The 23,548-nt window shown below is 42.8% G+C and overlaps 1 protein-coding gene across 2 annotated transcripts; it reads left to right on the top strand.

The window, feature by feature from the left end:
* The first annotated feature begins 277 nt into the window (after positions 1-277).
* On the top strand, positions 278-23,548 carry LOC127378063 (uncharacterized). 2 transcript variants are annotated; one of them, XM_051426598.1, is made up of 7 exons: positions 278-541; positions 1,019-1,160; positions 16,128-16,360; positions 17,634-17,820; positions 18,273-18,368; positions 18,631-19,138; positions 20,130-23,548. In XM_051426598.1, the coding sequence occupies exons 3-7, from the start codon at positions 16,206-16,208 to the stop codon at positions 21,062-21,064; spliced, it is 1,881 nt and encodes a 626-aa protein (XP_051282558.1). In that variant the 5' UTR covers positions 278-541; positions 1,019-1,160; positions 16,128-16,205; the 3' UTR covers positions 21,065-23,548. The 2 variants fall into 2 exon arrangements, with proteins under 2 accessions (XP_051282558.1, XP_051282557.1); XM_051426597.1 differs by lacking the exons at positions 278-541; positions 1,019-1,160 and adding an exon at positions 7,993-8,650.

The raw sequence follows: 23,548 nt of genomic DNA, 5'->3' as shown, positions 1-23,548 counted from the left end.
AACTGCATTCGGAGAGGCTGCGTGTGTGTGTGTGTGTGTGTGTGTGTGTGTGTGTGTGTTTGTTACCTTTTAGGGAAGCTTTTCTGGTATAAACACCTACCTTCAGCACTGTGCATGCAAGGAACGCTTAAACAGTTATGTTTTTCCCAACAAACAGACCTTTCTGTTGCTTGTGATTTTGCTGCAAAAATAATGCGTTTTAAATTAATGTATGGCAAAATAATCACAACTCAGAGATTTACATATTTGCTTTGAAAGCTTTCGTCTCACAGTGTTGATCAGTGCATGGAGCTTGCTCAGTGTGGGACTTCAGAAATGGTAAAAATAAGTAAATAAATGCACTTTATAGTTTAAAGATAAGTAATTAATAACACACTAACGGGGCATGTGCAGGGAAATGAGTTGGTAGGATTTGATTGACTGCCGTTATAACCATCTTGTTGTCGTCTCATGTTGTCCTACACAGGTCCGGTTTTGCAAACCGCACCAGCAGAGCCGGAACCGACCCGTGCTACACAGTCATATTTTTACATGTGCAATTGTAAGTGTAATATCTAGAAACAATGATTTAAATAAGAATTAATGTTTGAATTAATCACCAACACACAAGAAATAGCCTGCATAGTTTAATTTAATCTCATTCATTTCAACCTGTGAATTTGTATAAGTATGTTTACCCATTACACAACGTCTTTTGCATGTTACCTGGCGGGTACCCGACCCGGTGCAGGAGTATAACAACAATTACCACAATTAACACCTGAAGTGTGAGTGAAACACAATCCCAGCTGGTGTTCACAGCTGTATTAATTAAACCTGAAGCGTTTCTGTTTGTCAGACACAGACTGATGACCTTGTAGGGCTGAAGATAAATTCTGTTGCCTCTGCCTTAAACAGACGGTAGAAATGGAACAATAAAATAAAACTGACGTTATGTCTTATTCAACACTGTACGTTACTCAGCAGTAGTTCCAGTCGTAGCTGCATCTTACAGTTTGCAACTGTTTGTTTTTTCCAGCAGAAGACTGTAAAACTGACCCCTCTGGATCCAGATAAAATGGAGGTGGAACAGATTCCAAACCCTCCAGCAGAGAAAGCGAGAAGCTGATCTCCAGCCGAGGAACGTCAGAGGCTGATGATGAACAGGTCACAATCCCAAGGTAAATGGTAAATGGACCTGTACTTGTATAGCGCCTTTCTAGTCTTCCGACCACTCAAAGCGCTTTTACACTACGTGCCACATTCACCCTTTCACACACATTCACTCAGTGATGGCAAAGTCTATCGAACAGAAACTAACATTCATACACATTCACACGGCATTGGGAGCAATTTGGGGTTCAGTATCCTGCTCAAGGATACTTCGACATGTGGCACCAGGAGCCGGGGATCGAACCCACAACCTTCCGATTTAAGGAACGACCCGCTCTGCTTCTGAGCCACAGCCGCCCGAGGTAGCCCCGCCCTAAAGCATACCCTACTTTATGGTCTATTTTATTCTAAATGGGACCATCATTTACAAAATGAACATCATGTTGTATGGAAGAAGACTGAAATTAGAGACTGAGACCATAAACTCATCAGGAAACTGTTTACTGAGCTCATAAATCAACTGAGAAGTCAGCTAATTTCTCCATAAGACTGCATGGTATCTGTGTGTTATTGCAGCTAATGGAGCTCCTCCTGCTGGCTGTTACATAGAATGCAGGTATAACTGTGTATATATATATATATATATATATATATATATACTGTCAGTGGCAGTGACTCAGAACCTGGTTCTCCCACTGCCTCAATATGCTCCAATGAGGACATCATAGATGCAGTGTCCCTCTGGAGTTGGTTGATAATGTGGAACATGAAGACGTCAAAATGCGGGAGTCCTTTCCTTCGCCTACTCCAGCTCATCCCAGCCAGCGGATCATAATGAGGTGAGCTCTGTGGTTCTGAAGGAAAACATCGCTGAGGAAGCAGACCTGAGCTCTGTCCCTGTGGAACCGGTTTATGTGGCGGATAATGACGTCACACCAGAGGATGTCATGGAGGACAACCTCGTCACAGACATGGATGCAACCCCAGGAAACAGCCAGCAGCTACTCTACATCTAAAGACTAATGTGCTTAAACCAGGATCACTGCACCTTCCGAGGAGGATGACAAAGACTTCTTTCAAAAATGGGCTGCATTTCATTAGTAGTTCCACTTCCCCTCGTTCACTTACCCTCAGCCCTTGGTATGACGTAACAGCATATGTCGCACGGAGGCCACTTGGAGCGCGGAGGGAAAGTGGGCGGGGGAGGAGTGGGGGATTTAAACGAAACGCACTTGCCCTTACTCGGTGTTATAGCGCCAATGACGTAAACTGCAATGCATTGTGGGTGATATCCACCTCGGAGTGACCATCGTTGTTCACTCGCTCCCTCAGCCCTCCGAGGGTCCATCTCACCAAGTTCACTTCAGTTTTCCAGACAATTGGAACGACACTTATGATGGCGGCGGGGATTCCCCCGAGGGCAAGTGAACGAGGGCATGTTGAACGACTAATGAAACACAGCCACAGACTCACCATCGGTACCCTCAGGACACGATGGAGATCTCAAACTTTACAGATCCACCGGGCAGCTTAGAAAGGTATGGGAAATGGTGAGAAAGCAGACCTGAGCTCTGTTCCTCTGCAGCTAGTGGATGTGAAGGATGAGGACGTCACACCAGAAGACAAACATGATGTTGTGTTAATAATTTGCGATGTGGTTTTTGGTTTTTCTATGAGTTCATGTGACACTGTGCCTGAAGAGGTTGTAGCTCCCCCTGTTAGTTGTGATAACCTGCCAAAATATACGCCGAAAAGCATCCCAGAAGAGACTCCATATCAAATCAAGTTACATCAACATTGTGGTACCAGACCACAAACAGTGGAGAAACTTTGTTGTAAGGACAAAATACACATGTAAACAATGTCGGGCAGGTAACACTGACAGATGCTCTTAGTGCGATTTGCGGATCACTGAGCCAAACCGTGTCACAGACGCAAAGTCATAAAGCTGTGCCAGGTGTAATTTCAGGGTTTAGGAGTTATGAATGCTATATGTAAACATATGCATCAGATGGTGATTATGGGCTCCTGCCCTTTGGCTGTATTTGTTACAGGGGCGGCTGCAGATCAGGAGGTTGGCAGTTGGATCCCCACCTTCTGCCGAAGTGTCCTTGAGCAAGATGCTAAACCCCAAATTGCTCCCAATGTGGTGCGTGGTCGGTGTGTGAATGAATTATTGTGGATAAATGGTTGTTTCTGTTTGTGATGACCTTTGCTATTCGCTGTGAGAACGTGTGTTAATGGATGAAGGTGGCATGTAGTGTAAAGGTGCTTTGAGTTGTCCTAGTTTAGCATTTAGCCGGGTGAAAGTCCTCAGTCTCTGTTGCATTTAGCACAGCATTTAGAAACTGGCTTGTGAGGTCGAAGTTAAGAGTAGAAGTATCCGTAACACCCGGCATTTGTATCTTCAGGGTCGACAGACATTGAGCATTTTGCGTCCTGTAGCAACCCTGTTTGGGTCCTCCAATCAGAGAGTGAGACTCCCACTGCAGTGGACACTCAGTGAACCACTGCAACGGGTCTCTGGTGACCACAATACCAACAACCTTCCCCCAGGCTGTGTGTGTGTGTGTGTGTGTGTGTGTGTGTGTGTGTGTGTGTGTGTGTGTGTGTGTCTGCACTGAAATACAAAGGTTGTTAGAGGAAAGAGAGACAAGAAGTGGGAGAGACAGACAGGCAGAGAGAGTGACATCAGTATGGAAAGATGGAGAGATGGAAAAAGAAGAGGGGATGGACACTGAAATACAGATTTTTAAGATTGGGTCACAGAAGGAGAAAACTACACAGCGGGAGATAAAGTTCAGGAACAGTGGAGATAAGTGAGTGAGGGAGAACTACTGAAGCCAGAGACAATTAATAGTGACGTGGCCTCTGGCTGCCCTCAGCTCTCTTCCTCTCTCTCCTTTTATTCCCTCTATCACCCCTTTCAAACGAACCTCCTCTTCTCCTTCTGGAGGTTTCCTTCTGATTGTAAATTCAACTTGTTTTCGTCAGGTTGTCCCAAACAAAACAAGTGTTATCATGTTTTGTGTCTCAGTTTGAAAACTTCCATACTCACACTAACTATATGAGTGTGGGGTGCCCGGATAGCTCACATGGTAGAGCTGGTGCCCCATGTACCAAGGCTGCTTACTGCAGCGTCCCAGGGTTTGAATCCGACCAGCGGCCCTTTGCTGCATGTCATCCCCTCTCCGCCCCCTGTTCCTGTCTATCTTCAGCTGTCACTATCAATCACAGGCAAAAAAAAGCCCCAAAAATACATTTGAAAAAGAGTACATTAGTGCGTTCACAATGTCGAGTGTGGCAAAATGCATGTCGTATTGAGACAGCATTGGTCTAGCTGAGTCCTGCTGCCCTGGGCCTCAACACCTGATGATGCCAGTTAGTGATCGCTTAGTTTCCTTAAGAAATACAATGATTTCTGTGTCCAGACTTTTTTGACTGGGTTGGCACCTTACAAATATAATAAATAATATAAAGCTTCCATACTTGATTCTGGGCAAATCATCCATCCTCTGAAAGTCCTCAGTCAGTTTGTGGTTGCACCGTTTCATGCGGTTGTTCCTTGCTAATGGTATTAACAGAAAGTGTTTTCATGGGTAACCATAGAACCCATTTTTATTCAGATCCAGTGAGGTCAGAGGTCTGTTGTTGACAATCAGATCCTTGTAAGTTGTTTTCTGTGCACTTTGCACTCTGCAAGATTGTTGATTTCCTCCCAATATGAAGTCTTGCCGTTGTTTGAAACCTGGCTGATGATCGTGGTGCCATTTTTTTTCTCTTAGATCTTTCTCTCAGATCATCTGCGTATTCTATTTGAAACTCGACTGCAGGTAGGATAACCTGCACAGACACTTCAAAACGAGTTTAACAAATGTGGAACAAACTTGCAGTAAACTTTACATTGTTCATTGCTCACGAGCAGAATTTCCACTAGTGTCTTGTACGTGAAACAAACAAATAAAACAAAAAATAAAACTTAAATTGAATGAATACTTAACTGAATTTTCTATCAAATAAATTCTATTTAAATTGAACTATTATTCATGGGCTTTGTAGTAAATTCATTGGAGAGTACGCAGCAGAATAATCAGTGAATTCATTCATCAGGGAGATTCAGCTCACCTGGTCTGGTGACAAGACTGTATAAGCTGGAGGCAATCAGTTTGGTTTTGTTGTATTAAGTTTGTCTTTAGCTTCAGTTCTCTATTAGTTATGTAAAATAAACTTATTTTTAGTAATACTCATGCATATTCTCCCCTCCGTTGACCAGCCTTGAGCTGGGTTGTTACAAATTGGGGGCTCGTCCAGGCTGAAATTTTTGGTAATTTGGCCTGAAAACAACTGATACAGCTTCAGGTCTGTGAGATTTATAACCTAGTTTATATTTATGGGCATGTGTGTCTGTATGTTAATGTGTGTGTGCTATATGTTTGTGTTATGTGTGTGGTGTGTGTGTGTGTGTGTGTGTGTGTGTATTCAGGTCTCCCTGGAGTCAGTGGAGCCTCATTAAGCCGCATTAATTTGTCTTATATAACTCTTCCTCTCACTCTTCTGTAATCCACCTCATTGTTCTCTCAGGCAGACGTCTCATCACCAAAACAATTATCATCTCGTTTCCTGATCCTGACGAATTAATGGAGCAATTTTATAATTTCAAGAGTTCCTGTAAGTCCTGTATGATTCCGGCTCCATGAATGGGTTTTTGAATCTCCAGCTCAGAACTTTTGTTCTCTAACTATGTTTCGTAGATTAATGTAGTTCAGTTCAAAGATGAATTATATCAGACAAATGTGCAAGATTTCACTCTTAAAACACATAAATGTCGACTAAAATTATCTTCCTTATTATAGCCAACATGTGATCACACTTCAATCTTGTCTCTCTTTCTCTTAAAGGTCCAGTGTGTAACATTGAGAAGGATCTGTTGGAATATAATAATCATAGGTATGTTTTCATTAGTGTATAATCACTGAATTTTTGTTACCTAAGAATGAGCCGTTTTTATCTACAGGCGTCTACAGCCTTTCATGCAGTCTGCGTTGTTTCGACTGTAGCCCAGAAGGAACAAACCAAACAGCAGCTCTAAATAGGGGTTTTTTGGCACATTTTTGGGTGAATTTCACGCCCACCGTATTTTCTCCTTCAAGCTTGTGAAGCGATGGACTACACAGCTAAATGCAACTAAAGGGGAGACCCTGGATACAGCGTTGGAGGTGATGCTGCGTTCATTCTGATGAAAGCTGCTCAGTGGTGCATGAAGCCAAAAAAGCCACATCCTGCTGTAAATAAATCACTCAGATGAAAATCGACTGAGCAGCTAACTTCTGGTTTAGCCCTCCGTTACCTTGAATGGAGATAAAAATGATTTGATTGTGCGGCTCTATTAGACTTTCAAAATGTTATCAAAATGGATCAAATTCTGATTCTTCATTTTGAGGAGGGTGTACCCACCGTTTTAAAGCTGCGTCTTTCACAGTTTAATCTTATGGGTCAGCGTGTATCACGTGACACAGTTGCTGTAATTGCACGGTTCAGCCACTATGTGGAATTAGCTTCAAAGCCCGTCACTCGTCCTGGGGACCTGCCTCTTCTACGTAGTGCGCCATCAGGGTTAGGAAAGTTACTTTAAAAGTGTAAGTTAGGTCAGTAACCTAATCACAGTATTTCAGTATTACAGTTACATACCTTCCTATTACTTCTGCATTACCTCAATATCAAACATGCCAATAAGACGGGAGAAAGAAAGACAAATATCATTACTGGTATTCTGTAAGACTACAAAAACAGTGACAATGTGACATTGGAATCAAACATGTGACCTCTGCTCAGTGTTTTTAAAGAAAATGAAACATGAAGCAAATTCAGGCAGTAGGTTACAGAACATTTTCACATCTGGAAGGCAGAACTACAGTGATGCTGTTCCCTTTCTGCTTTAAAGACAAAATAATGGTGAAATTCCCCCCCAGTGAAAGCCTCTTTTCACCTCAGGATAATGAACAACTACCAGAGTGCTAATCTAAAGTAGGAGTTTAACAAAATATTGAACATTTCGCAATATTTTGTCTTGTGTACTTGTATCCTGATTACGTAGCTCTGGTACATGTAATCTTTTACTCCTCAAGCATGTCTACCATGTTTCTACAGTACAGTAAAGGACAAAGCGGACTCTGGCTCTAGATTATGGCCCTTCGCGTTTTTGGAGTGGGAGGGTGAGGCGAGGGGGTTGCACACTGCTCCTTTAACTGTGTTGTATTTTCTTTATGGTGGAGCTACAGTACGAGTACCATATTGTGGTCACGAGTCCCACCAGACACCAAAATAAAAGTCATATTTTATTTGATATTCAGCTTCTCTCAGGAGTGAAAGCAAGGTGGGGAAATACAGAATACTATATTTATTAATTTATTGGGCTTAAAAATAGTAAAATGTTCATATTCTGAGTACTAGAATAATTGACAGCACGCACTCACAGCACACAGCGTTACTGCGAAACAGCGGCTGTCTCATTTTAGAATGAAAATCATGAATCACATTAAACATAAAAAGCGAAATCACACGGTAACGCACATTATGTCAACACACTCACACACACACACTGAATAATATCAGCATCAGTCGAGGCCGGGGGCACAAACGGAGAGTAAAGCACAGGAGGAGGAAGGCATTTTGAGACGGATGGTGACGAGAGAAAAGGCAGAGTGTGAAGAAAAGAGACACAGGAGGGGGAAAAAAGGATAGATCAAAACAGAGAGAGAGGTGAAGGAGAGAGAAACCCTGAATGGATAGTTAAACTGACGCCGCTCTCAGCCAATCAGAGCATCCAACTCCCCTCCTGCTTCCAGACGGGCTCTGTGATTGGCCGGCTGGAGCAGAGAGAGAGGGAGAGAGAGAGTGACAGGAGAATAAGAAAGAAGAAGAAGAAGAAACTGTCAGATGAGGATGGCTCTCTTCTTCACACCTCCGTCTCTCTCTCTTTCTCTCTCTCTCTCTCTCAGTTTGTCAGTAGCCTCTCTGCCTCGTTCGCCCCTCTCCGCGCCACTGCTGCTGTTCACTCTCCCCGCGTTGCTTTCTGATTCCTGGGGAGAGAGAGAGAGAGAGGTTTAATGCGATGGACCTGCTGCCCACCGACTGCTATTACTGCTGCTGTTTACACCGCGGCATCATGGGAGCTGTAGTTTCCTCTGCAGTGCGGGAGGACAGCTGATTAGCCGGGGATTGTGGGTTATCAGAGTTTGGAGATGTGAGCTGGTGGGCGGACGAGGCTCATCGAACTCTCTCTCTCTCTCTCTCTCTCTCTCTCTCTCTCTCTCTCTCTTTCTCTTCTCTCGCTCTCTTTTTTCCACTCTTTTTAACCCTTGTTCTCCCTTTTCCATCCACTCCTCTGCAGTTTCTTTCGTCTAATCATTTAATATTTCTTTCCCTCCTCTTTCTCACCTATTGTTTTTTCCTTCCCTCACTTCTTTTTTCTCCCTTTATCCCTCCATTTTCTTCTCCTCTCTCATCCTAACTTTTCCAAGGAGAAGTCAGAATGGGTTGTCGTCTCACTCGGACCAAGGTGAGTGACCTCCTTCAGGTGTGTTTTGGGTTGAGAGAGAGTGAGAGAGAGGGTAGATAAAGAGATGACCTGCTCTCTGCAGACATCGCGCACACACTCACAAATCCCTAACCCAGATAGAACCAGTGAACCCAGACAAAGGCTGAGTGAATGACCGAAGGCTAAAGGCTATTATCTGTGTGTGTGTGTGTGTGTGTGTGTGTGTGTGTGTGTGTGAGTGTTGTATTATTTCATCTGGTTAAAAGAACAATTAACTGTGTTTATTACGGAGAAGTTTGATGGACCGAGTGGAGCTGTGAAGTGTGAGGGGGCCACTGGGTTCCCCGCTGGAAATTCTTTTGAAGGACCGGTGTGTAGGATTTAGCGGCATCTAGTGGTGTAGTTTCAGAATGCAGCTCCCTCGCTTTACCCTCCCCTTTCAAGCACGAAAGAAAAACTGTGTTTGGTGTCTGTAGATCAGGGCTCCTGGAAAACCAGACATTTAGACACTCGTTTTCCTGTCCAAACATGACCAAATATCCTGGAAATGTTTGTATTCTAGCCCCTCTCTCAGATCTGTGTAAACTTTGGTGCGTACTGTTGGTGGGATTAACTGTTCACAGTGGGTTTGCCACATGCAAAGTGGAATTGACATTGCTTTTTTCTTGTACTTTTAGCCACCACTTAGGTCCAGACCAGGGAAGTTTTTTGACTGGGGTTCTGACTTATGAGAGCCTCTTTTCTTCTAGCGTCATCATCAGGTCAACATTTAAACGTCTTCAGTACTTTGGTTTATGGCCAAATACCTGAAATTCCCATCAGCTGTACTTTGTGTTTACTGCAGCCTCACAGAGGCGCTAGCATGGCTGTAGACTGATACGGTTGGGCCACAGCGGCGCAACATTTAGAGACTTTTTCTGTGCAACAGTGAAAATGATCTGTTGAAAGTCATACAGATTACATCAGAAACATATACACCTTTCACTACAGTTTCAGTGTCTATTTATGTAGAATAAGTCACACAAATGTGGTGTGAGCCGCAGCAGTCAGCGAGGCAGCTGGCACATACAGGTAGAGGTAGGCAGTTAATCTGGTTTCTGTGGTATTACAATACCCATGAGCCTCAGCTGCCATTTCTATACAGTGACCAGACTGATTCCTGACTAATATCTGTTAATTATAAAATGATCCTTGTTTTCCATAGACATTTATCATGTTCTGTCCCATGTGTCTGAATTCAACACTGATTTGTCTGTATGAGTGTCAGTCAATCAATGTGTCGCTGTCAAGGCTGTTGCTAACCTGTGAGTCATAGCCTCTTTCTTTCTGTCAGTATGTAATATATAACATATATAATATATAAATAATGTATAACGGTTAGCTTTCATGCTGAAGAAAAGGAGCTCCAGGAGGTTTACCTGCAATGAAAATGCTGCATTCACGGCGTCAACGGTGTTGAAAGGAGCACTCGTTAAAATAATAGTCCCCCATATATTATATATTATCACTGCAGGACATTGTAAAGGTTACATATATAGATCCACTGGATGTCGCACTAAAGCACCAGTAACTCAGACCAAAGCAAAGTGGACAGAAATAAAATAAAACTCACTTTGTTCCAGGGTCACATTTATCAAATTAGATGTAAAAATATTGTGAAAAGGATGCAATGATGATAAAAACAGCAGTTTCAGTCGGAGCAGACCGGCAATGGAGACAAACCACAGAGAGGCTGCGATACAACACAGGCAGAGGGAGAGAGACACCATGAGCTGTTTGCTGATCGTAATATATCTTAGTTATGATTCTTAAACAACAATTTATTTTTGAGTTTATTGCAAGAGTGTTTTTATTAAAATTTGAATGTAGGTCACCACACTGCATGTGTTTTTAAGGCTCTCAGATACCAGTATGTGGTTCTAATAAACGTCTTGGACTTTGCACTGAAACTGAAATTGATCTTCTGATTTGTTTCCACAAAGAAAATTTTTCAATCTTTTGAAGCAAGGCGCAGCCAAGCATGACTTCCAGCGGTGACGAATCTGCAGGAAAGCAAATGGATCAATGTTGAAAGCATAGTCATAGAAGAAGAAACTTGTTTTTAGGCTCAATTATTCTATTGCAATGAAGCCTGAACAGCCCAAGAACACATCATGCAGAGCTCTCCACAAATGAGTCCGTCACTGAGAGTTTTTCTGAGAAAGTGTTTGTCGATTGCTGAGCACTCCTCCTTATTTCTCTCTGCTTGTTACAGCGCAGAGCCACATCTCAGTAATTGCTGTTCGTGGATATTTGAGGTTTTCTTCCCCTCCTGATGATCAGTGACGAGAGCTCGTAGCTAGTTTCCTTTAGCGCCACGTCTCCTGGCTGAATGCCTCTGTGATCAAAAGGCTCGACTGGCTGCGGTTCGACGCACTCTTTAGCCACACAGAGCTGAACAATCTGCAACGACGACAGCAGGACGAATGTTCGCTGGCACACGTTTGTCTCCGAACGCCGGAACACGCGATTATCCTGCTACGCACGTCAGAGGAGGTTTTATCATCAATGCATTGATGCTGCGGCAAACAAACACCTTATCAGATGACTTCCTGTGGCAGTTCAGGAGAGCAACAGACTAACACAGCGCAGACAGAGGACGGAGATTATAACTGGATCTGATGGCTGCTGAGGTGACCCGATCTGGGAGACAAGCCTCACGTAAACACACAACACAAGACATGAAATACAGTCACTATACATAACAGTCTGCCTATAACACATCACTTTATACAGAGAGAACCATCACCAGAGGCACAGTAAAGGTTCACTGCTTTGCTTTAATGAGCAAAATTCCTAAATAGTAATCTGATTACGGCTGTACCCAAGTTTGGCTGTTTGATATTCTCAGTTTTTCCCCACGCATCCTGGAAAACCTGGAAATTTAGAGCCTAGTTTTCAAGTCATGGAAACACCTGGAAATTGATCAAAATGACCCAATATCCTGGAAATAATCTGTGTTGTCCTGGAAAAGAATTGTTGCATTTTAGCTGTGGCCAAATTAATGTTACAGCGAAAAGTGAGTTAACACAGAATCCCTTCAACCAGTGGTTCGGGACCCCCACTAGGGGTCACCAAAGCTTTACTGGGGGTCAGAAGTCCTTCTTGATTTCAACAAGTTCAAGAAAACTCTATTTGTAAAATATACAGTAAGTCTATATCTCGGCATTTCATTCATTTCTGTGAAAAAAACTAAATGAAATAGCTTTAAAGTATAGATGATAATATTATAAACATATTGTCTGTTTGTTAAACATAATTTTAAAAAAAAACAATACAGACAAAATTGTATAAAAATCGTCCTAAAATTCTTAATGTGAGGTAAAATGAGTGTTTCTGTCTCTGGAGTCTGGTGGAGAGTGATAGTGATATTACGGCTGTTTGTGGTTAAACTAAAGGTCTATCTCTGGAGGGATCCTTTCCATAATGCTGTCAGACACTGACAATAACAACCTGAGTCTGTCAGTGGCAGAAAAAACTACTGTTAGTGGAACAAACAACAACTACTGTTAGTGGATAGACTTTTCTCATATTTTCTCGTGTAACTAGATGCATTAATGGTTTATTTCAACCAAACCAGAGCTGGAGATTGTTGGAAAAACTAACACAGATGATTTATTGTATTTCTGTCTCATTGTTTTGGACTGAGATACTCGTGTATATATAACCTTGAAACATAAATATGTGGTTTCATTGCTTAAAAAACGTCTCGAGCCGAGGTGACAGCTGAGGTTCTATCTCAGAGAGGATCAACAGGGATCCTCCATCGTGGCTGCTAAAGCTGAATGTAAATGTTTAAGTGGTCTGTTACGACGGTAGAAAAGCGAGAGGAGAACCACACAGGGTTTATTTACGTCTGCTGTGAGGCTGGCACAATGTAAGGCAGCAGGACGTTGTGTCATTTGACTGTAAAGACATTGACAGTTTGACATAAATGGGTGGTGGTGCAGGACTAACAGCTCTGTATTGCCTGTGGATGTACAGTACATTTTATCTCCCTGTAAAGCTGCCATGGAACTGCCTTAGAAGACACTGCAAATGATTATAAACCAGACCAGAATACTTTAAATAATACAAAACTATCCAATTTTCAGACCATCAAGACAAAATTCATGAATGACTAACAGACTGGAATGATTACACCCTACAGAAATCAGAACAGGACTAATTAAATAGTCAAATTTGCTTTGAGACAACAATAGCAAACATATGTGCATTAAAATAAAGCAACCATTCCCATTTTTAATCATCTGTGCACCAGAATATTTCTGGGTTTTGTCATTTCATGAAAGACTGACACTCTCGCCACGTACAAAAGAAAATGTGACTCACTTTCCACTTCACCCAAATCACACAGCTCATGCAATCTGTTTTCCTCCTGAATCTGCCAGAGGAAGAATACGAGTTCAACTTACAGGAGCGGGATGTAACAAAGGATCCAGTGCCATGAATCCCGCATTACAGTCAGGGTCATTTAGTGGTTTAATCCGCATATACGTCCTTGATTTTGTTTTCAACTAAACATTCTCCAGCCAGCTTATTTTCAGTGTTTTTGACGTCACATTAAGATAAAATAATGAATCATGTCCTTGCAGCAGGTAAGAGTACAGAGCCAAACCACGATAATAAGAATAGATATTATATAAATAAAAATAAGATATGTGGTCTTAGATATCTGCACTGGATCTCTGAGTGAAAATGACTTCAGTCTATCAATAAATAAGGACCAGTGTGTAGGATTTAGTGGCATCTAACCGTAACCACAGTTTATTTTACAATAACCACACTCTTTCCCAAGCTTTTACCGTCACTCACAGATATTGCAGAAAGAAAGAAGCATCGTCTGATATAACATCTGTACATAACGTCCAATATGAGCCGTCGGTTGTACAGTGAGTCTGAGGCAGATCAGTCTCACTGAACTGATTCATCACTTTGTTTAAACATTGACACAGAATGGCATCAGAGACACTCAGCAGCAGTGGGTTTATTTGTACTCGTATATGTGGTTGGTAGTGAGTTCAATGCTTTCTATACATTATTATAAAATACTTAAACAGAAGTCTTTCCCCTTTTTTTGCAGTGACTTTAATTCACAGGCTTGAATCAGACGCTCTGACAGTTTTACGAAGCTGGCTGCATTTGACACTTTTATTTAATTTTGCATGCAAACCGTGATTTTGTGCTGAGGACGAGGAGTGTCACATTTTGCCGAGTTTTGCATTTTGAGACTCAGTGAAAATTGAGTCAAAGCTTCATAAAAAAAAACAGTGAGAGAAAGAGAGAGAGAAAGATACATGAAGAGGGAGAGAGAGAGAGAGACAGATCAGTCTGTGTTACTGTCAAAGTGCAGTGGAGCGCAACACACTTCTCCAGGGTACAGCACACATCACTCTGATTCCTCTGTGTGTGTTTCTGCATGTATGAACTGGTTGTTTGTGTGTGTGCACATCTTTCTGTATCTGTGTGTGCTTGGTTTTCTGTGTTCATGTCTGTTTGTCTGTCTCTCAATGTGTGTGTGTGTGTGTGTGTGTGTGTGTGTGTGTGTGTGTGTGTGCGTGTGTGTGTGTGTGGCCCCAGGCCTTGCACTGAGAGTGTAAAGACTCCAGTACTGGTCCAGGGGTTACAGAGGGCTGCTACTGAATCCTGACCTACATCATGCTGCTGCTGAGGCCGAGTCTCTTTAACTTCAATGCATCTTAACTTTGGCACAAACACAAACCACCGCTATCACAGTTTAGTCGTCACTCTGTGGACATAATGACAGAGTGTCCTTCAGGGCGTGAGCTGTCCTTTTATGTACTGAGCTGACAGGATTGTGACACACTTACATTTTGCATCTGAGACCTTCTCTGTTTCCCCTGAGTTCTCTAATGTCAGTATTAATGTGAGATAATCTACAAAGAGCCGTGCAGTTATCAAAAAGTGACATTTTATTAGAAGTCAATGCTGTGAACTTCTCGTAGGACCTTGCCTTTTCTTTTTTCTTTTCTTTCTTTATTTTTACATTTTCTTCCTCATTTCTGTCTTTTTCTTTCCCATATATACATCTGTTATCTGATCGGTTATTAGATTTACATATTACTTTATTTGCAATGGTTTAATTTGTTGTGTCACTTCTCTTAAGGAAACAAGGAAAAAAGTGCAGTTTATTGTGATAATAATTATCAGTTTTTTTTTATTAATGTCTATTGATGCCGTCATTTCAGTCAAATCTGACTTGGTTGAACCCTTGAATAGGGAACCTTTTTCACAGCAGCCATTTCAAATTTTGTATAGCACCAATTCATAACAAAAGTTCTCTCGGGACACTTTTCAAATAGAGCAGGTCTAGACCGTTTTTTACAGAGACCCAACAGTTCCCAACATGAGCAAGCACCTCGCAAGAGCGGCAAGGAAAAACTTGCAGAAACCTCGAGCAGACCCCAGCCCTAGGTGGGTGAAATAGTAGGGTAAACACAGATACTAATTAAGGTTCTGTCCCATTTAGCGTAGCTGAGTGTCTCCAGTGATCCCACATGAACAACAGCAGCACCCTGCCCCTTTTCGAGATGAATGGAACTGAACCTTAATTAGTATCATTGGTAACACCTGTGTTTACCCGACTATGTCAAAATGGCTGCTGTAAAAAAGGACCATTGTCTCACATTATGTGTCATGGAGGGTCAAGAATCTGCAGAATTTGGTTCCAGCACTGTAGCAGCTGTTTCCACTAATTAACACACCTTCAGCAGAATGAGAGGAAATAATCAGTGAAATCAGCTGCTGACACAGAAACCTGTGGGTTCTTCTCTCCTGGTCTCTAACTTATACATCATGGCTTATACATAATCATCTCTTACCTTTTTATATAAAGAGTGTGAATCATATGCCATGTTGTGTAACACAATTGTAGTCAGGCATGCCAAAAAAGTTACAAACTAAAGAACTCACTGACCTTGTATTGGAGGCTGAACTCCCACTTTGCCACTGTGCTTTTATGCTGCCTTGGTCCTTTATCAATACAGATACTTGAATACTTGAATGTTACACGGCAGGATAATATATGTAGTATTTCAGATCTTTAAACCAGTCTGATACCGACCTTTTCTTAAAAGCTGAATCTCTGAGAAGACAAAAGGACACATTTTAGCTTTCTTCTTATTTCTTGTGCTGTGTGAGTTCAATCCAAACTCTGATCTAGTGCTCGACCGATATGGGTTCAATGGTCGATGCCGATATTTAGAGGGCAAGTCTGCCAATGTCTAATATATTATGCCAATATCAAAACAAAGAAAAGTCATGTATAATTATGTTCTATTATACAGGAAATTCAGGTATATGTTTACACCACCTTCCCAAAACTCACAAAGGGAAGCACTAACATAATTATCTCAAAATGCCAGATAATCAGCCCAATTAATCAATCGCGCGATTAATCACTATCACTACTCTGATCTGTAGTGTTCCCTCTCGTCAGGCCAAGACTCACGAACCGTCTCATCACCGACACCGGGAGGAGCTGCACTTTGTGGATGAGTATGGCCAACCAATCACTATGCAGGTGGAGGGAAGAAGGGGGCATGGTCACAGGACGCGGCGGTCTCATTGCGCAATGGAGTGCAGTGCTCCGACAGAGAGACACTGGGAGGCCCTGAGAGCCATGGGACTGATGGAGGGAGAGGAAGGCCAGGGAGATGGCTACAGTACAGGGTAGGTACTCTTGGAAGGCTGTGTGATGGGGGACAAGAGGTAAAGGGTTTCTGATTATATTGGGACGAGTACAGAATGATGTGACTGAGGGTGTCCTGGACAAACAGGCAAACTGAGGACGTAGCAACAAGCTTTAGATTTCTAGCAACGCTTTTTGTTATTTCTATATTTACGAGTATTTTGATACATTTTACTCTGATGATACTTGTACTCATAAAAAGTACATTATTGTGCTAATATCAGCCAAGTACTCGCTCAGCTCTACCTGTAACTGGAGTTAAAATTTGGGATAGGCATTAAAAAAGTGGAAATTAAGTAGAAGTTTAGGACCACTGTGAAACTTTGTGGATGGGCTAATGGGTTATGACTGTGGATGAGGATCAAGGTAAGCAAAGGTAAGGAACGAGTTGGGATCTGGATATAAATGTTTAAAAAAACATTGGGACACAGGTAGACATTTGGAAACTGATTAAGAACTCTTACCTGGGTAAAAGCCCACAAATATGGTACATAACTGGGAATTTAATCAATAGAAAGGACAGAGGCCACTGGTTTTGACTGGCTAAAGGTTTGTCTGTTGGGTAAATGTTTAGGAGTTTGTGTACAAAGTCAGAAATTGTGAAAAACTTTGGGACTACGGTCAAAGTTTGGGAATAGGGTAAAGGATTGTAATTAGGTGTAAATGGTGAGGAGTCGGGTAAACAATTGGGACATGGGTATAATTTTGGACAAGTTCTGAACATTGGGTAAAAGGTCTAGAAAGGGTAAAAAATTTAAGACCAGGATAAAAGTGTAAAAACAAGGTACAAGGGGCAAAAAAGACTGGGCCATCAGTGAAAGTATGGGAATGGGCTTAAGTGAAAGGAGTGAGGTCAAAGGTATGAAGAGAAGACTTTTACTTTTGTCTATTGATGGTTCAAATGGAGGGACAATATTTTTCACTTGAGGGTTTGGGGGCAAGTTCAGTTTGCAAGGTCAGCATGATGTTACATTGAGTTTCTTGGCACTCTCATAAATATGCATGAGTGGAAGGTTGTTCTGCTGAGACAGCTGTCAGTGCCAAACATGCTATGATTACACAAGTGGATGAAGACTATAAATATTCAGAGGAATTTACATATCATGGATGATGCCGTTTCCATTCATGCACATCTGAACAACAAATAGACCTACATGAAGGTTGACGTTCTCAGAGCACTCTCTGTCTAATAAATTCTCTTTGACATCACCTCCTTATAAAACATGGCATGATCTGATTGCTTCCTCCACACAGGCCTTACTATGGTCACATGACCATGTCACCTGACCTATACTCCGCCAATAGTCACATGATGATGTCTCCTGATGTCTATCCACCCAATGGCTACCTGCCCCGATCATCGAATGACCAGCACCCGGGTAATAACTACCTACCCAGTGTCTCCTACAGCTTAGATCACCTGGACAGACTGGACTACCAGGTAATTTATTGTGTTATCAAATTCAGAGCAGCAAAACAATGTAGCACTGAGCGACACATGCTAGTTGAAGTGATGCTTGGTCTGTTTATAAACAGGAAAAAAAAGGCGAACTGCTCACTAGTTTGACAGTTTGATCCTAGTTTCACGAGTCTCTGGGTTGCCACTGACAGGCCTGGAGACTGGATGCAATTGGATCGACCTACAGTCAATCAGAGCAGTGAAATGTGTGACTTTTCAAATTTGGACCGGTTATCCCATAATGTTGCCCCATATTAAATAAACGGTTGTCATTGGCCCAACCAGATTCAAAGCTGGTGGAATTCTGTCTGAATGGAAGTCGATCTGCCAGACCAAATGAAGCATCATGAACTCTGCAGATTTGCCTGGTTCCCAGTCTAATTATATGCTACAAAAGCAATCAATGGAATCTTGTTTTTTTTTTTCTATTCCAGGGTCCAGAAATGTTACCCTACCAACCCAACTCAGAGAGCTGTCTAATTGGCTGCTACAACACAGAAGAGATGGAGCATAAGAATTTCCCCAGACAGGTAGGTTTTGCATCACTACTATGCTCCAGAGGTAGAGCGGGTCATCTACTAATCAGAAGGTTGGCAGTTCGATTCATGGCTGCATGTCGCAGTGTCCTTGAGCAAGATACTGAACCCCAACTTGCCCAAACCTCTTATGCTGCTTGTCTAACAATGTTGTTTGTATTAATATAGTTTTTTTTATCCTGGTACATAGCACATAGACTGACTTGGTGCATCCATTGTACTTGTCTAATAATGGACTCGATATCTTTCTCTTTAGTCGGACTATCAGCCTCCTTGGCGGTCTGATCGTGTTCTTGGATACCTTCCCCTCAGTGAGCTCGACAGCGGGCTGGGATGTGGCCCTGACAGCCCACATCATCGGGTGCCATTCTCCGAAGCCGAGACAGACGCCATGTCATCTCTGCCAGGTCACACCCCTTCCTCCCAAGGCTCCTCTTCTTCCTCCGAATCCCTGATTTCCTCTGAACCCAGTGACTCAGGCTTCCACAGCGTCAGCACCGGGGAGCACAGACGACTGCATAAGATTCATGGAAGCCACGCCCATCGACAAACACACCATCTCCGCTCAGGCCACTCCCCTCGAGAGCAGAGAGGACGCTGGGATTTGGAGTCCATCCCTGAGACAACTCCAATGACTCATTCTGGAGCACCGCAGGCATCCCGCTGCACTGTGGGTAACAGCACGACCACAACAGTTCACTTCCACAGAGCTGAGAGGAGTCCCACCTTGCCTCGCCACCGCTCCCCGCCTTCTCCTTCCGTTGGTTAGTAAAACCTTACAAATCATTTTCTAACAGGTCCAGTATGTAACATTTAGGAGAAATTGAATATAATATTCACAGGGATCTTTTCATTAGTGTATAATCACCAGTTTGAGTTTGTTTGTTTGCTCGTTACCTTAGCTTCCTGAGCTTTCGTTTGGTGTGCATTGTTCTATTTGGGATTAGTAGGACCTGATAAACATTAAAAAACAAGCATTGTCTTTGAACAATTAGTAGTCTTCACAAAAAATGATGTCCTCAAATGGTAATGACTCTAGGTAGAGTAGCCACTGTACCCCATTAGATGCCACTATCAGATTATTTATCCAAAACAGATATGAGTTCTGGAAATTGGAACTGGACATTAGTGGTTAGAATTTTAGGGATCTTTGAAAAGAAATGTGAATATTTTTGTGTCTATACATACTTACAATATTGTCAATTAGTATAATGGTAAGTATATATAATTCTTCTCCACTCGTCAAAGAAGCAAAGCATTGTAAACATGGAACGACGTCTCCGAGAATGGTTAATCTGAAGAAACTGACTCTGTGATCCTCCTTAGCGAACACATTATTGTGTTGTTTTACACCATGAAGCTACGGCTCCCACAGTAGGGACGTCACAATACCAGAAATATCCACCGTATCTGCACCAGAGAGCATCTGTCTCTGTGTTTCTCTGCAGAGCATCTGCAATTGTCACTAGACTGTACACGAGGTACCTGTCAGGAAGAACTGAACCCCCAGTACCTATGGTACTGTGGAAAAAATAAGCATCTTCACATTTTCAGAACTTGGCATCGACTTTAAAAATATTGATTCCTGAAGGTAATTTTTGGTGTTAGGCCAAAGGTGGTGGTTCCTGGCATGTTTTTCAAGGCACTGAGTGCAGAGTTTTCCCTGGCAGCAAGGAGTTCTTGCTATAATGGCTAATGGAGATGTATGCATTTAAAAATGTAACATAAGACCTGATTACTTCTTTCTGTCTGCAGGGTGTCGTACTGAGCCCTGCCAGCGGAGGGCGCTGTGGTTAGAGCAGCAGCATGGAAGAGGCGGGTTTATAGAGGCTCCAGGGCGGAGTCGAACAATAACAGATTTGAGTGAAGGACAGCGCCGCCGCAGGGCCAGTCACCCAAACATGCCAGATCAAAACAGACTCCAGAACAGCCAACCTGGTCCAACCAGCAACACGCTGGGGCCAAGGAGCAGGGCCAGTTATCCCAGTAACTGCCACCCCACCACTCACCTCAGCATAGACAGAACCAGTCAGTCCAATCATCAGAATGCACTGAGAACCAGTCAGGGCACAAACCGGAGCAGAGAGGAGGACTCCCTCTCCAAGAGTCCAGGATCTGGCTCCAGCGGAGCGTCAGACTGGCGTGGCATTCAGACTCTCGGAAATCGAGCAGGCAAACCTAAAGGTTCCTCTGCTCCTTTCTACAGCACCCTGGGAGCCCCGCAACGTAGCCCTCACTCTCCACCCTCTCCCCGCTCCAGACTGTCCAATCAGAAGTCAGTCAGGAACCAACTGCTCAGAGCCCGAGCTTACCGATTGGCCAGGGAACGCAGTGAGGTCACAACAGACGAGGAGGTGCGAGGAGAGGGGGAGAAAGAAGGCGAGGAGGAAGGGGATGACGGCCGATGGGCGGGGAGATACTGGAGTCGGACCGAAAGGAGACGCCACCTGGCGCTGTCACGGCAACACAGAGAGAGGAGGGGAGGAGGGGAGGAGCAGGCCGGGGGACTTCAGGGCTCGCTGTCGTCTCAGACAGTGCTGGAGCTGAGCCACATGAAGCAGAACCGACTGAGGAACAGCAAGCTGCTTGATGATTGGACAACTGTGGAGGAGCTGCTGACTCATGGAACACGGGTGGAGAGCGACAGTCAGCTATGTCCAAGCCCTCTGCTATCGGTTACTACCGTCTGACGGGAAAACATCTGACACACAATCCCGGAGTTGGTTTCTGCTCATCTCCAATCCAACACTCAGACCCAGATTCATCAAAGTTTGCGTAATAAAATGATTTATCGGCCGAGCATCAATACTGGCCAGTATTCGCATGACATCCGCCTATCGGTGAATCAGATGGCCAATGTTGTGTTGGTTTTTTCCAACTTGGATATTGAAGAAATAATCACCTCCAAGAAGAGACTAAGAAAAATAAAAAATAAAATAGACTTAGATATCACCTGCAACAAAGCAGATATTCTTATTTCTGTAGATTTATTTGTTTCCCTGGCACAAAAGGGCAAATTAAAAAAAAGATCTTTTATCAGCCAAATTGTTATTTTAAACATCGGTATCAGCCCACAGTTTCACAATCGGTGTTCCCTATTGCATTCACATTATTTTATAGGCACAGTCGTGTAAGTCAAAAATTCACCCAATCAACAAGCTCCTGTAACAACACAACTCAATAACCATACCTACCACTACCTCCCGACCTACCACTGACAGAATCATGTTTACTGTCAGTTCTTTAAATTGTTTCCACCAAAAATCCTTATTTGCATAGAGGGTAAGGCCTTCACTAGCCAGCTAGTTAGCTCATTAACTCATTGAGATCTAGATCTGTATTTTAAAGAAGATTCCCTGAGGTAATCAACTGTTGATGTGAAGCTGGAGGACCAAAACTATGCGCTAAAAGACGCAAAAGGTTGCATAGGTTTGGCAATACTAGTGTCTAGTGTCCCTTTCACATTGCATTGCGATGCTAAAATAATGATATAGCTTATATACTCATAAATGGATGCTCGCAGATATGAGCCAGTGACAAATTAATGTCAAATGCCCCTGTTGGACACAGAGCATATAATTTAAGCTTTAATTCAACTAAAAAAGTGCCGCAATCTTAGTGAATCTGGATCTCGGTCAGATGGAAGTTGTTATTGTGTCAGAGTCTCTTTGGATGGGTCAAGAAGTACAAGAACAGCGGCAGAACTGGCCAAAGCTACTAAGGTGGCTCAGGCGGAAAATTACCAACAAGCAGAAAAGGTTGAAACAAACATAAATCGTAAGTATGACAATCTTACCAACCCTGGAGAAACTGACTGAATTTGAACTGAAACCAACACTACTGTCTGGCGAGAACCTCTAAACCAACACTTGCTACAGAAACGAGTTTCTGCAGGTTTGTACAAGTAAAAGGAAACTAAAGAGCTGCATGAGCTTCAGACTCTGCAGTGTTAACAGACTCACTGGTTGGACTGGTCAGATTCTTCACACACCAGACCGCCTGTGACCGGTCTGAAATATCACACAGTCAATTGTGTTGCCTTGTGGAAAAGTGTCTCCATTTCCTTTTCTGGTTTTACTGCCTTTGTTTTCGTCTCTGTGCCATAAAATGTCAAGGTCGATTCTCCGAAATTACAAAACTGTTGGGACGCTCTGCTCGCTGTAAGCTTGTTAGAGGATTTCTGCACCTTTATGATCAAACAGCCCCCAAATCCCCTAAGACGCTGTTTCACCATGCTGTTGTTCTTTTTTAGTCACCACTTTCACCAGTTTCTCCTGGGTGGTTTACCATTTTAATCTCCGTGCACTCACACAGACTTGGAGTGTAAATAAATGAGACGCTATAGAGAGGGCTCCACGCAGCACTGTTTGCAAATGGGTTTCTATTCGGAAGAGACTTTGTTTGGGTTCTTTCTATTCTGCTGCATTCAGTACATTTATTTATCTGTTTATTAAATGAAGATTGGTCAGAAATCAGAAATCGCTACATTATCTTTAAAAGAATAGTTTGACATTTTGGGAAATAAGCTTTTTTACTTTATTTCCAAGAGTTAGATGGAAAGATAAGTTAGATCCCACTCACATGTCTGTACTTTAAATATGAAGCTACAGTCAAGAGAAGGTTAGCTTAGCATAAAGACTGGAAGCAGGGGGAAACGACATCTTTCATCATAATACATAAGTTAGTTATCATGTTAACTGGGGAAGCCAACTAACATATTCCTTCAGACAGTATTTTGCTAGCAATAACATTAGTGAGCAAGCAGGTGAAGGTTAGCCAGCCATGTTATCTGGTGCCGGCCGCACCGCAATGCCAGCAAACAAAGTAACCTGCAAACGCCAAGCCAGCCAGATCAGCCTCGGGAGTCTGGAGGAAGATAGCTGACAGTATTTTGCTACGTTACAGCCAAAATCACAATTTCACATATTTTACAAGCTTTGCAGTAATGTTAATGTTTGACTTTGGACTCTGTGTTGGACTCTGTGTTGGACTCTGTGTTGTGGACTCTGTGTTTGACTCTGTGTTGGACTCTGTGTTGTGGACTCTGTGTTGGACTCTGTGTTGGACTCTGTGTTGTGGACTCTGTGTTGGACTCTGTGTGACTCTGTGTTGTGGACTCTGTGTTGGACTCTGTGTTGGACTCTGTGTTGGACTCTGTGTTGGACTCTGGTGGA

The sequence above is a fragment of the Dicentrarchus labrax genome, unplaced genomic scaffold (assembly GCF_905237075.1).
Source record: "Dicentrarchus labrax unplaced genomic scaffold, dlabrax2021, whole genome shotgun sequence".
Classification (NCBI taxonomy): Eukaryota; Metazoa; Chordata; class Actinopteri; family Moronidae; genus Dicentrarchus; species Dicentrarchus labrax.
The sequence above is the reverse complement of the archived record's forward strand: the minus strand, read 5'-3'. Positions and strand labels throughout refer to the sequence as shown.

Excerpts from the sequence above, each read along its gene's own strand:
- LOC127378063 (XM_051426597.1), top strand. The coding sequence starts at position 8,624 with ATGGGTTGTCGTCTCACTCGGACCAAG. Across the intron at positions 18,369-18,630 it reads ATAAGAATTTCCCCAGACAG|TCGGACTATCAGCCTCCTTG; the intron begins GTAGGTTTTGCA and ends CTTTCTCTTTAG. Across the intron at positions 19,139-20,129 it reads CCCGCCTTCTCCTTCCGTTG|GGTGTCGTACTGAGCCCTGC; the intron begins GTTAGTAAAACC and ends TTCTGTCTGCAG.